Raw genomic sequence first — 15,090 nt, 5'->3', positions numbered from 1 at the left:
AAGTAAAGGGAGGGACGGAGGGACTCCCAGCAGCTGCTGAAGCCCCTGAGCTCAGGGGGACTCCCACCTTCCTTCCCTGCACTGTAAGGATCCCTCCATCTTGGTCTACTTGGAGAAAAAGGAAACTGAATGCAGTAAAGTTTCGGCACCTTGGCCACCTGGTAAGCTGCCCAGTGCACACTGAGACCTTTGATTCTACACTTCTGGTCCCCTTTGTGGGAGCACCTGGTTCCCCACCCCTATGGGAACATCTGTGACACCACTGATGTAGGAGTCGCAGATAAGCGGGAATTGGGAACTTGGGGAGATTTTCCCACCATCTTGTCTGTTTTAAAGGTCCCCATCTGTCTGCCATGGTTTGGGGATCCTCTATGTTTCTCTGTCATTATGTTTCTTTGTTTGTATCTGTTTCTGGCCCTTTAAGACATGGGCAATAAGGAGTTGATCCTATAGATTGTTTCTTGGGAAAGATCTTGACTGAATGGGCTACCTATAGATGTAAACGTGACTAAGAAAAAATCATGTTTTACTGTGACAATCTGGTCTTTGGTTTTCTAAATTATTGTACAGTTGGGAGTTGGTCTGTCAGAGATAAAATAAGTGTTCTGTATATACAGACATGTAGGCCATTACATAATAAGGAGTCTTAACAGTCAAAACTAAGTTGGATGCAAAAGGTGCTGCCCTAATGTGTGAGCAGCAGAACACCAAAGGAGGATTGAAAAAAAGAAGTTGTTTTCCTTTCAACCCAGTGCTGACAGTGTGAGCACCTTCTCAGCCTGGCCCCAGGCAACTTCAAATCATCCTGCTGTGGGTCAGGATCGCCAGTTCTTGGATCAAAGAATAAACAAATAAATGAATAAAACTCAAGAAAGCTGCCTGGTCTGTAGAGAAATGGGCAAACAGGATCTGCCCTCTACTCTGCTTTTTAGCCACTCTTTGCCCAGGGATAAAAGTTTGAGACCGGGGCTCAGTTTGCTGCCTCTGAAATCAAATGAAATGTGTGCGGGCTGTAGGTCTCACTGATTTTCTTTCTGTGTTCTTGTCTCATGGGTTCAAAGAATGAAATCCATGGATGATGGCAAAGGATAAAAATTTTTTTAATTATTTTTGAGTGAGGAAAAAGAAATGAAATTCCCCATCATGTGAGGAAGAAAGTGGCGGAAAGCTTTTTTCCACTTGAGTACACTAGTCTGGGAACTTAACGCTGCTGGATAAAGGCTCTGATCAGAGTCCATGCTGAACAGACATTAAAAGCGTTCGAACTAATTGTTGGAATCTATGCTGTAGGATGTTGGGAAGGGATAAAAGTTACTGGCTTGGCCGTGACTTTCTATTTGGCTGAATGCCTTTAGCCCTGAAGTCTGAATTTTTTTTTTTTGCAACCTCCTTTTGGGTCCACCCCCATTTCCATTTTCCTGCCACCCTGGGGACAAAAGAGTGGACTGGAATGCTGGACCTCACTGGGTTTACTTTACATTTGGAAAAATTAAACAAATAAATAAATAGCCTTATCTGGAGCCCATTACACTCATTGTCTGATGATTAACTAGCCTATTTTAATGGGGTGTAAAAAAATAAAAATAAAAGCTGCCAGTCACTAGGAAAGGGGCAATGGGTTCCAGTACTCTTCAATAAAACAATAACCTGGGGAGAAAATAGTCTCCCCTTTCTAAGCTCTGACAGCATGTCCTATTTGGTCAGAGGACACTTGTGGGTGCAGCCCTACTTGTTGCCCAAAAAGCTAAAATACAAGGGCCTAAGCACTTATGTCTTGACCCTGCTGATTTCTGCAGAGAGAGGTCCCTAACAGTCTTTGTATGGTCAATGTGACCTTCCTTGTACAGAATTCCCTAGATACATACACACATACAAATGTAGAGAGAATCTCTGGGTACAATTGACAGTGGGGAACTCACTTAAAGTTGATGGCATTATGATGATGATAAGGGAGACTGGTCAAACAAGGATAACCTGTGCTCCAACCTCTTGAGCACAAACTGGAAGGGAAAAAGATTAAGGCACAATTTTTTGTTTTTAAATATTCCAGACTGATCCCTCTCCTGGGATAAAATTTGTTATAAAAATTAAATGTACAAATAACATGCTCACGCAAAGAGTAACAACTTCATTTGCAAGTGCCTTCCTCTCTGCTGGAGGTCTCCTAGAAGAGAAGGAGGCCTTTCTGGCCAGAGGGACCCTGAGAAAGTGATCAATGTTTTCTCAACCACAATTTTATTTTAGGAGGAAATAACTTGCCCTTGAGGGGAAGGGATAACTCCTTAAGAGAGAGACATTAATGGGGATTCATCCTCTTCTGGACGGTTGTTGGAAATGTGACTTGAGTCAGCTTTTCCAGATCTCCTACTCTGCCTATGCTGCCTGTTAAAAAACTCCACACTAATGAGGAACAATTTGTGCAAGGCTTGAGCTCTAAAATATTAAAGTGCGATGCCCATTACTTTTAGGTTTTTTCTTTATTAGAGAAAGAGATACCTTACAATTTTGGCCAGGCTTGATTTTTTTTTTCATGAATAACCTGAATATATATGTCACTAGAGATATGTATACATCTGAAACTAAATATGTTTGTCTGAGCCTTATCTAAATGTTCTGTAGAAGTTTATAAAAATGAAAGTTCATATAGGTTTAACCAACTAGCGCTATCTTTTATATATTGCATCTGACATAAAAGAGCCACACTGCCAATTGAGAAACTGATATAAATCTGTCTGCTTTAACTAAGTCTAGTTCTGACCAATAACACTGTTCTCTAAATGTATAAGAGATTTAAGGCTATCCTTTGATTTTTGGTAGTGCTGCTAAACTCTGCAAACCTGTAACAATCTATGAATTCTGAATTTTACTGTAAAAAATTAAACCTGATTAATATAAGGACATCTGTGGAATCATGATGCTAACTACTAGTTCTTTGCATATTAAGTATACTCATGTTCTTCTAACATACAAGTTTTAAAATATAAAGCTTGGAAAAGCACTTTACCAAGCTAATGTTCTCCAAACTAAATTTGTCTGAAATGGTAATTTTAAACTTAAAGAAAGAGAAATTTAATTGGAGATTTCTTTATGTCATTTAGTGTTCTGTAACAGGACCTGTTATCAATAAGATACACACACACACACACACACACACACACACACATATATATCTATATATCTATATCTATCTATATCTATATCTATATCTATATATCTATATATCTATATCTATATATATATAATTTTGTTACTTTTAAAAATATTTATTTATTTTGTTTTTTTTTCCTAGGTGGACACAATATCTTTATTTTTATGTAGTGCTGAGGGTCAAACCCCATGCCTCAGGCATGCCAGGTGAGCACTCTATGGCTGAGCCACAACCCCAGCCCTTATGTTACTTTTTATACTGGGGTAAATGTAATTTAAAAGATAATAAGTGCCTGAACTTTTTAAAGGTGGATATTGTAAAACATGAAAACATCTTACCACTTTCCACAAAAGGGTTAAAAGCTCTCTAAGCTTTTCTTTCATTCATATTTCAGATATATGAAGAGCCCCACCCTACCTTAGATAAGGCTCTGGCTCCCACTTCAGCCCTTGGCCAGCATAGGCTTCATAGGTGAAGGTTTGCTACCTGGGAATCCAAAGGGAGTTTGAATTTAAGAGACAGACTCTAATTACCTTTAAACCAGCTCCAGTATGGCTTCTCGTACCCCCAGCCTCGAGTTACCTATTAGAGTAGTGAGGTTTACTGAAGAGGAGAGAGAGAGAGAGAGAGAGAGAGAGAGAGAGAGAGAGAGAGAGAGAGAGAGGGAGGGAGAGGGAGGGAGAGAACACATCAGGGAGTGGAGTTTTATTGGGGAACAAAAAATTCTGGGGAAAATCCCATCCAATGAAGATTAAGGGGGGCAGCATCCCAAGGTCAGGTGAGACAATTGGGTCTTCAGGGGCTGTGGTCAGGCACACCTCCACATGGACAAGCCCTCGGACCTGAGAAGGGTGGGGAAAGCTCTGAACATAAAGATGTGTCTAAGCACCTCTCTCCCAGCTGGGGAGGTGAATCACTTGCAAGGATGGCCTCCCACATCCCACTTTATTCCATGTTAGAATGGCTCCAAAAGAAGCTAGACTTCTGTGTTCAAAAGACTGATTTTTGTTGTAAAGATTACTGTGATCTTAAACAGGGGATAGAATATATAACTATGTAAAGTTTCAAGATTATAAGTCATTTTTCTTGATTCATAGCTACTACACAAACGGAATATGTTTTTGCTCTGTTAATTTCATTTTTTTAAGAGAGAGAGAGAGAGAGAATTTTTAATATTTATTTTTTAGCTTTCAGTGGACACAACATCTTTATTTTATTTTTATGTGGTGCTGAGGATCGAACCCAGCACCCTGCGCATGCCAGGCGAGTGCATTACCGCTTGAGCCACATCCCCAGCCCTTCATTTTTTAATTTTCCTTGTAAACTTTATAAATGTTTCCTGTTTGTGTTTTGCAGAGGTACTGCTTCTAAAAGAAAAAGGAAAAAAAAAAGAACTTGGGTTAATTTGGGAGAATAAGCCATCATCTACAGGATAAATAGTATAAAATGCTGATTTGCAGTACTAATACTAACCCAATTAAGGGAAAGGGTTAACTGTAAACTTACAGATATTAATGCTATAACCTGTTACTCCCTCTTTAAGACTGGTGCAATTGGCTTGATGGGTGTTTAAAACCAAAAATTTGGAGACAAAAGTCAAGGAAGTAAAAGGGCAAAGGAAAAAGCAGCCAATATTTGGCCCTTGGCCTCTAACGTCAGCCAGCACACAGGGAATCATGGGACCCTCTAAGGGCTCTGAAACCCTGGTGAGTCACCTGATCTGGCAGTAAGGGAGATGGAGAGGACCCTAGAGAACAGAAAGCCAACTGGTGGTGCATATTCTGCAAAGAGGAGGGTCACTGGAGAGTGAAATGCATGAAGCTTCCAAGAGAAGCCACATGTGTGGTCATCAAGACCCTGACCTGACCCAGCTTGGCCCATGGCACCACTGATAGATAAAATCTGAAGGAGCCAGGAGGCTTCAGCCATGTCCCCAAGAGTGATTGCTGATCTCAGCTGACGCTTAAGAATAGATGGGACAAGGTCAGTTTTGACCAAGTTGGTCTTGAACACCTGGCAGGAGAGTCTAGCCTGAGCACAGTCCTACAGGGACATTTACAAAAATACTATATATATATATATATTTAATAGAACTTAGGATGTACACTTGTGTCAGCCCTATCAAAATTAAGGAAGCTGGAGGCTGTAAAGGAAAGGTACTTAGGAAAGTGCCTAATATTTAACCATCACGGAGGACTCCAGAGACACAGGCTGTCCTGCATTCCAGAGACTGGCTGAAATACCGATTGTTTTCATTCTACTTGTTTGCCAAAAAAGTAAAGCTTTCTGTCATGTTTATTGTTGTCCTGGCATAAACCTTGCTTATACCTTGTCCAGCCACCTGCCAGCTGCCACCATGGACCTCTGGACTGCTGTGGTGTTGAATATCCTTAACTGTCCATGCCCCACCTCACAGAAAACAAGGACTTTGGTCACTTTCCCCCAACTTGGCCCTCCCTCAGCTTGAAGTAGCTTGAACGTGTAGAAGTAGCCCACTTTTCCATAGAAAAGGAAGGTAGAAATTGACAGTGGGGAAATGTAACAGTGGTCCCTTCACCTTCTGGATGTAGCCCTCATTGCTCTCTCTCTTCTCCCCTCCCCCTCCCTAACAAGATTGGGGAGACAGAGTCATCTTTTCTTCCCCAGTTAACTGCCCTGAACACACACACTACAGGAAGAGGAGGCCTGCTGAGGATCTGGGAAGTGAGGATCTCCCAAATTAACAAGTGAATCCTAACAGTTTCAATCCTTGCTGTCCCTGTCCCTCCCATTCATTCTAATCCAGTGGATGAACTGACCCTGACCCTTCCCAGATTGTGTGTGTGTGTGTTTGTGTGTGTGTGTGTGTGTGTGTGTGTGTGTGTGTATGGGGGAGGGGGCTGCTCCTTCCATTTAGAGACAAAGATCCCTGGTAGCCTCACTTCCTGCCCAGGGCCTTGCCCAACTCCTTCTGCTTGATAGTCCCCTTCCTCAGGCCTCTGGGACCCCCTTTCTTCCCTCCTTTGGGCTACTCTAATCCTGCTCCCCGGGAAGCAGGAGGGAGCAGCTGCAGGAGGGAGCTGCTGCAGGAGGGAGCTGTTGTGCTCACCCACAGCCCCTGGGCTCCCCGCCTGGAAGGCCCCAGGGCACCAGGGCTCTTTCCTTTCCAACAAGGTGCACAAGTCAGCTTCTATTGGTCCCTTATATATTGTTTTAGAATTAATTTATTAGTTTATTCATTTGGCAGATGCAAGGACCAAGAGGGAGAGGTGTTTAATCTAGGGACAACATAAGTCTTGGACACATTCCCAGCACCTCAAACACGTTTGCTCCTGGTCAGCACTGAATGCTTACTTGTTGAATGAATGAATAAATGTTTGACTTTGTGGAGAGCAGAATTAAATTATGGATCTGGAAATGTTTTGTGAAATGTAATAAGTTGTTATGATATTTTTAGTAATAATAGTAACCATTGTCCAATAAAGGGTTTAAGTTAAAGTTTTTTATTTTTTGTTTAATTTTTTTGGCAGTACTGGGGATTGAACCTAGGAGCTTTGTGGCACTGAACTACATATCCGTCTTTTTTTTTTTTTTAATTCTTATTTTTCAAGATAGGACCTTGCTAACATGCTGAGGCTGGCTTTGACCTTGAGAACCTCCTGTCCCAGCCTCCCAAGTTGCTGGGATTATAGGCGTGCCTCACCATGCCTGGTTTCCAGTAAAGCTCAGTACCAGGGGCTCAGTGGCAATGTCAGTGTTTAGGTACAGAGACAGTGTGACAGAGCCCTGCTGGAAAGCGCCTGAGTTCAGCCACACAGGAGTTCATCCTAGGCAAGGCATGGAGCCTCCTGCCATTCCAGCTCCCTGTGATTTCACAGAGACACCCTTGCATTAGGCACCCCTCATGCTCCATAGCCATCCCTCAAGATGCTACTCTGGCTAGGAAGCTGTAGACCCGCTCTAAACGCCTATGGATTAAACCTTCTCATTGGAGAGTGGATTCCCAGGCCCTCTGTTTGACTCTTTCTGAATGTCAGGGCAGAGTGCTCTCTCCAGAAACAAACTCCTGGGTCTGCCCTGCTCCCCACAGGCTCCCTCCACTGCCCTTCCCTTTCCTTGCTGTATGTTGATCTTCTTCCTAGCTCACATCACTTTCCTCTGTCTGACAAATCCTTAAATGCAGCCCTAATAAATATCAAATTCCCTAAAAGGCCTGGGTCCAATTCCCAGCTATAAAATACAATAAGATAAAAAAGATAAAATACAATACAATAAAATGAATAAAATGAAATACAATATAATAAAGTAAAATACAATACACTAAAATGCAATAAAAGGCAATACAAGGCAATGGAAGACAATGGAAGGCAAAGCAAGACAATACAAGACAACACAAGGCAATACAATGCAGTAAAATAAAATACAGTAAAATACAATACAATACAGTAAAATGCAATACAATAATAAAATAAAATACAAAAAAATACAATGAAATAAAATAAAATACATACAATTCAATATAATAAATTAATATACAATACAATACAATAAAGTAAAATACAATATAATAAAATGCAATACAAAGCAGTACAATGCAAAAAAATAAAATAAGTAAAATAAAATAAAGTAAAATACAATACAATAAAATGCAATAAAAGGCAATACAAGGCAATGGAAGGCAATGCAAAGCAATAAAATAAAAGGAAATAAATAAAATAAGATACAATACAATACAATACAATAAAATACAATACCATAAAATAAAATAAAATAAATACAATACAACAAAGTAAAATAAAGTAAAATACAATACAGAACAATACAATACAATACAAGGCAATACAATGCAATAAAGTAAAATAAATAAAATAAAAACTGTGATATACAATACAATAAAGTAAAATGCTATGAAATAAAATAAAATAAATACAATACAATAAATAAAAGATAATAAAATAAAATATAATGCAATAAAATAAAATAAAACACAATAAAGTAAAATAAAATAAAGTAAAATGCAATAAAATAAAATAAAAAAATAAAATTAAAAAAATTAAAAAACAAATATACATAAATTAAAAAATAAAAAAAATATAAAAATTTTAAAAATTAAAAAATAAAAAGTAAAATAAAATAAAAATAAATAAATTTTAAAAATTAAAATAAAATAAATTGAAAAAATTAAAAAATGAAATGAAATGAAATATAAAATAAAATGTAAAACAAAATAAGATAAAACAAAACAAAATAAAATAAAATAAATAAAAAATAAAATAAAAAATAGTAAAGTAAAAAATAATACAAATAAAATAAAATAAAAAATTAAAAAATAAAGATAAATGAAATGAAATATGAAATATAAAACAAAACAAAATAAAATAAAATAAATGAATTAATTACAAAATAAAATAAATAAAATAAAAAATAATACAAATAAAATAAAATAAAAAATTAAAAAATAAAATAAAATATAAAACAAAATAAAATAAAACAATAAAATAAATTAAATAATATGAATAAAATAAAATAAAAAATAATACAAATAAAATAAAATAAAATAAAAAATAAAAAATTCAAAAATTTTAAAAATGAAATGAAATAAAATTAAAAAATAAAAATAAAATAAATAAAATAATAAAAATTTAAAAATACAAATAAAATAAAATAATAGAAAAATTAAAATAAAAATAAATGAAATACAATGAAATGAAATATAAAATAAAATATAAAACAAAACAAAACAAAATTAAATAAATAAATAAATAAAATTAAAAAACAAAACAAAATGAAATAATAAAATAATAAAATTAATAAATAATACAATACAATACAATAAAAATAATACAAATAAAATAATAAAATAAAAACATAAAAATAAAATAATAAAATGAAACGAAATATAAAATAAAATATAAAACAAAACAAAAAAAAATAATAATAATACGAATAAAATAAAATAGAATGAAATCCTCCATGTCAGATCCCGGTGCTCACTTTCCCGGTAGCGCTCCCACAGCTGGGCCACAGTCTGTGTTCCCAGAAGCCTGGGCTCATCACTCACGTCACTAATTTGACAGGCAAGCTCTCTTCTCAGGTCCCTCTCTAGTCCGTCGAGAGAACTAGCTAAGCGGCCATTTCCGGGCAGTGGGGACGGCCTGAGAGAAGGCAGCTGGGCGGTGGTCACCTGGAGCTGGTGGGACGGGAGGTGAACAGCCCCTCAGCCGCCGAGGAGGGACTGGTTTAAACTCCCAGCTCCCAGAGGGCAGAGGAGTCGGCGCCGCCGGACTGATTACACCGCCCGCTCTTGGCACCAGCCTCCCATTGAAGGATTTCCACGGGAGACTCGGGCTTGCTGCTGGACCCTGCTGGATCTGTCTGTTGCCCAGGGGAGGCGGAGGGAGGCCTGCTGGGTGCAGAGCCCAGCTCCGCCGACGCAAGCTGCTCGCTGCCCTTGCGGAGTGGTCTCTTCGCCCCTCTCCACCACCTCTACCAAAGTACCTGAGCAGCATTTTGATTGACCGCTTGGTCATCCAGGAAATCAATTAGCTGGCTCTTTCTCTGACACTGCCTTGCTGATTGCAGGGTCTCAGTTTCTCTTCATTTGATTACGTTTCAAAAAAGTTGTAGCCTGTGACATCGTTTTTTGCCTCTACAAGAGCATCATCAACATGGGCACATATGCACAGTCTGAGGAATCAATCACAAGATGTTCGATTTCCTTCTGGTTAGTTTGAAATTAAAATACAAACCGGCATAGGCTGACACCTCCTTTCATATCCAAAAGTAAAAAGAAGTAAACATAAGTAAAACAAGCTTTTTGTTCATCCGGGCCCCTCTGGAGTTCTTTCAGTAGGTGGACAATGGGTATTTTTCTTTTTCATAGATAAAATTGTTAGCCAGAAGATGTCAAAATACATTTGTCCTGTTTTTAGTAGATCCAAGCGTTTGGTTGCTTCTTGGCATGTAATACTTCTGGGGGGGGGGGGGGGGCGATAAATGGCCCTGGGATTTATGTCCTCTGAGCAACCCTGGATGGAGAACTCCAGTTTTACCTGTGTGAGGTATTACTTCCTTCTGATCTCGAGGGACAAATTCTCATGGTCCTCATTTTCTTCCTGAACCCTATGGGAGGCTGGAGCATTTGAGGTGATGCTTGCTGAGCCTGGTGGTTTCAGAAGTTTCCCCAGAGCTTGGGGAGGCTGATGCACCTGGGCATCCTCAGGTCCCTCTCTGATATTTCCTCAGGGGAGCTGCATCAACCCGCAATTGCCATAAACCCCTCTGCACACACGTGTGGTCCATTGGATAGAGGAACGGGCTGAGCCTGAAGGCGCACCCAGTTCCTCCCGCGCCTGGCACTGTGCATCAGGGGGGAGCAAATGGCAAGATGGCGACCTTCTGCGTCCTGATTGGCTGTGGCCCCTAGCAGTGCACAGTGTGCAAGGAGAAATGGTGAGTGGGTTTCTGATTGAGAAGCTCATCTCAGAGATGTGCTCTTCCAGGTTGGTTTGCTGAAGAAAGAAGCTGAGCTGGGGTTTGGCTCAGCGGTAGAGCCCTTGCCTGGAAAGCTCCATGCCCTGGGTTCCATCCCGGGTAATGGGAAAAAATCCCAAGGCTGCCTCAAAGGTGTGGAAGGAAAGAGAATGAACAGCTTGCTCTTTGCTCTTGAAGAGTTTATGGTCTATGACAGACACACCAAAGACAGGTGCACATAGGAACATGCATATCCAATCCAAGTTACTTAAGTAAAAGAAGCAGTAAATTTTTCAATGCGAAATCATATTAAAGGATTGGGTATAAGATTGCTTAGAAGGTAACTTGTGAAAAACAAAATCTTTTTTTTTTTTTTTTTTAATGTTGGAACTGGGGTTTGTTGGGGAAAAAAGAACTGAGATTTGACAGGCAGAACTAAGAAAATGGAATCTCTGACGTGAATTTTATTGAAAACAAAACAAAACAATGGAAAGGGCGTGGTCCTCAGGCTCCAGTGGGGTTGAGGAGCCTGCAGCCGGTGCCTGGGTGAGGGGGCGGGCCTGCGCCCTTCTCTGAAAACAAGATCTCACTCTCCATCATCTGTCATTGCATTCATAATTTCTGTCAATTTTGAGTTCTTTAATCTTCAATGCTACAAAGTAAAATTATTTTTAAAATTCAAACAAAAATAATTTAGTTTTAATTTCATTTTTTTTTTTTTTTTTTAAGATTAACTAGAAATCCTCAACCATATAACTACCTCCTCGCTCCAGGAACTGAAAAGGGCACTTCTTGGACTTGTGGCTTGCGAGTGGCCCTTTCTGAGACAGACAGTGAGTACTTCGGGGAAGCTTTCCCGCTGCGTGACCAGCCCGCAGCCCCCGGGCCTCAGGACCAGCGAGTGGCCCGCAGGACCTGTGAGTGGCCTGGCCCCCAACCCTCGCCCACAGCTGAGCAGGTGCGTTCCTAACGCCGGGCCTCCTGCCTCAGGGGGCGCCCCACTCTCTGCGGGCTCAGCGGGGCGCTCTGTCTGGCAAACCCGTGTTTGCAGCCGGTTCTTGGCCTCTCCACTGTCACCGTGGTGGGCACCTGGCGGGGAGCCCTCACCAGTTTAGTGCGCAGCACTGCTGGCTGTGTTTCGCTTGGCTCGGTGAGGAGGAAGAGCTTCCCCAAGGTCAGGGAGCCCTGGCTGCAGCTCCACCGCTGTCACCAGCTGGGGGCTCCCTGAGCCGCGCGCCCACTGCGCCCAGATGTAAAGGGCTGTGGGAAATCTACCCTTTCTCCAGGAGAGAACATGGAAGAGTGTTGACCAGTCCACAAGAAATACAGAGAAACCCACCGTGTGCAGGAAAAGGTGGCGGACTTTTTAATAGAATAACCTTGGCAGGGATGGTAGAAGGTGTTTGCAGGGCAAACTGCTGGGGTGCAGAGAGCCAAGAGGACTGGGCAAGTGGCCGCAAGGGACTTCTCCATGCAGGGAATAGAGGATCCACTTTATTCTAGAGTGAGGATTCCGGGAGAAAACACTTGTCCTTCCCAGAAGGTAAAGGAGCCCTGCACTCCTTGGGGGCCTCCTCCACAGAGAGGCAAGTGTGGGCAGCAGGACAGGTGCTCCTGCCCCTCTGCTTGGATTTATTTTGATTATTTATTTATTATTTATTGATTTATTTTGGAGAGAAATAGGTGATGTTTATTTCCCATTTTTTAAAAGTGACTTTTGGGTTAAATTTGAACTAATGTGACCAAAGGCACTACTCTAAGGTAACTCCCAGCAGGGGTCATGTTTCTGCTCCTCTCCCACACTTCTCTAAGCTCTGGGTGTCACCCACATTTTTCAACTCTTAGATCAACCTATCAAAAAAGCAAAGGACTTTATGCTCCAATTTGTATAGCCTTAGTCATCAGTGGGAACATTCCTACCTCCTACAAGTCACTGGGTTGTGAATCACTTATAGTCTAGCGAGCTGTTCCAAGTCATCTCTGATTTCTATGTTATTATAGGTTTTTCTTGCCAACGTTTTGAAAAAAAAAATTTACAAAGTAGTCTTCTACCATTGTCATTATTTTTCAGACTTCGTTAGAAGCAGAGATTCTTTAAAAATATATCCAGATTTATTCATATTTTATTTCACCATTTTTAAGAACTTAAATTTGACTTGTGAAATCTACTCAAGTCCAAGATGAGGAGGAAAATAGAAAAGTCTTCATACTTTCTTGTAGTAGTTAAACATTTTAAAATGTTTAAATATGTAATTTGGTTTGTTTTGGTATAAGGAATACAGCAGGGATCTACAACCCCCTCTTCCGCCCCAAATGTCACGTCACTCATGCCACTTATGTTTTAATTACTGTATTTTCAAGGTATGCTTAGATACATGTTAGTACAATTTCTCCTTGTAGACTTTTTTTCCTAAAAAAAGGCTTATTTTCATGTTCTCTGTTTGTATGACACATCAGCTTTATTTAACACACACAGAAACTTCTATGTTTACACACATCCATATATATATATATATAATATATATATATATATATATATATATATATATATATATGTGTGTGTGTGTGTGTGTGTGTGTGTGTGTATTTATATTGAATATTTTTTAAAAAAATCTGTGCATAAGTGGACCATGATGTTCAAGGATGAGCTGCATTGGTATTTCCTAAACCCTACCAGGTGATTGTTTGGAGTGATCTTTTGTATCTCTGAGGTTTTGACAGGAGCTCAGGAACTTGTGGCTCTGGAAGAAGCAGAGGTTGGAGCTTGGCAGGTGGGTGCCTTTCCTCTCTGGAATGACAGAGCACAGGGGTGGATACGGACGAAGATGTCAGGCACGTTCCCTGGGGCAGACCAGCTCTGTCTCTCCACATGTGACATTTACTTAACACACCGGTGCCTCAGTTTCCTTTTCTATAATTTGGAGACAATAATCATAGCAGAGCCTCCACACCAGTGTTTAGGGCTTAGGTGAGTAAATAAACCTGCTCTGTGCTCCTCTAAGCCTGGCTAGGAGTCCATACTCCAGCATCAGCAGGTGCCACTACTGGTGTTGACACCTCTCCTCAGGTGCAGTAGAGATGGACAGGACCAACGGCAGCACCCAGAGCCACTTCGTCCTCCTGGGTTTCTCTGACTGCCCCCACCTGGAGAGGGTCCTCTTTGTGGTCATCCTGATAGCCTACCTGCTGACCCTGGTGGGCAACAGCACCATCATCCTGGTGTCTCGGCTGGACTCCCGGCTCCACACGCCCATGTACTTCTTCCTCACCCACCTGTCCTTCCTGGACCTCAGCTTCACCACCAGCTCCATCCCCCAGCTGCTCCACAACCTGAGTGGCCGTGACAAGACTATCAGCTATGTGGGCTGCATGGTCCAGCTCTTCCTGTTCCTGGGCCTGGGTGGAGTGGAGTGTCTACTGCTGGCCGTCATGGCCTATGACAGGTTTGTGGCTGTCTGCAAGCCCCTGCACTACACGGTGATCATGAGTTCCAGGCTCTGCCTGGGCTTGGTGTCAGTGGCCTGGGGCTGTGGAATGGCCAACTCCTTGGTCATGTCTCCAGTGACCCTACGATTACCCCGCTGCGGGCACAACAAGGTGGACCATTTCCTGTGTGAGATGCCAGCCCTGATCCGCATGGCCTGCGTCAACACAGTGGCCATAGAAGGCACTGTCTTTGTCCTAGCCGTGGGCATCGTGCTGTCTCCCCTGGTCTTCATCTTGGTGTCCTATGGCCACATCGTCAGGGCTGTGTTCAGAATCCAGTCGTCCTCAGGAAGACACAGAATCTTCAACACCTGTGGCTCCCACCTCACAGTTGTCTCCCTGTTCTACGGGAACATCATCTACATGTACATGCAGCCAGGACACAGCTCCTCCCAGGACCAGGGCAAGTTCCTCACCCTCTTCTACAACATGGTCACCCCCCTCCTGAACCCCCTGATCTACACCCTCAGAAACAAGGAGGTGAAGGGGGCACTGAGAAGGCTGCTGCTGGGGAACAGAAAGGGGGGTAAGGAGTGAGGCCCTGGACTGCCCAGCATCCAGCCTCAGGGTCAGCTGCAGTGGGGCCACTGCTGACCTCTGAGCTGTGGAGCAGAACTGGTCTCAGCCTATAGCTCTCAGCATCCTAGCAGGGCTGGCCTTCTGGAAACCTATTTATGAGAGAACAGCACAGGGCCTGTCACCCACACCCAGGTGTGCAGACCTCACCCCACCAGCTCCTATCAGGGCCATGCTGGAAGCAGCCCCTCTCTGAGTCCTGCTTCTGTAGCTTGTTGTTAGTTCACATTGTGCTCTCACATAGGCATTTTATCTAAAATCCCCCAGCTCTCTCTGGGCTCTTGGTGTGAACCACTGTCTCTTCCTGGATGGCATCAAAGGCTGAGTTCAGTGTGGTTTGGTGTTTTCTCTCCCATATTGCACCACAGACTTACATGGTATTTCTGCCCTTTGTTGGACAGATAGATGAGTATGGTGGGTACACAAGT

The 15,090-nt window shown here is 41.6% G+C and overlaps 1 protein-coding gene across 1 annotated transcript; it reads left to right on the top strand.

Moving 5' to 3' along the window:
- The first annotated feature begins 13,678 nt into the window (after positions 1 to 13,678).
- LOC139703672 (olfactory receptor 2W3-like) lies at positions 13,679 to 14,623 on the top strand. Its single transcript, XM_071607148.1, has one exon. The coding sequence runs from the start codon at positions 13,679 to 13,681 to the stop codon at positions 14,621 to 14,623; it is 945 nt and encodes a 314-aa protein (XP_071463249.1).
- Positions 14,624 to 15,090: the final 467 nt, after the last annotated feature.

The sequence above is a fragment of the Marmota flaviventris genome (assembly GCF_047511675.1).
Source record: "Marmota flaviventris isolate mMarFla1 chromosome 5 unlocalized genomic scaffold, mMarFla1.hap1 SUPER_5_unloc_2, whole genome shotgun sequence".
NCBI classification, from domain to species: domain Eukaryota; kingdom Metazoa; phylum Chordata; class Mammalia; order Rodentia; family Sciuridae; genus Marmota; species Marmota flaviventris.
The sequence above is the reverse complement of the archived record's forward strand: the minus strand, read 5'-3'. Positions and strand labels throughout refer to the sequence as shown.

Excerpts from the sequence above, each read along its gene's own strand:
- LOC139703672 (XM_071607148.1), top strand. The coding sequence starts at position 13,679 with ATGGACAGGACCAACGGCAGCACCCAGAGCCACTTCGTCCTCCTGGGT.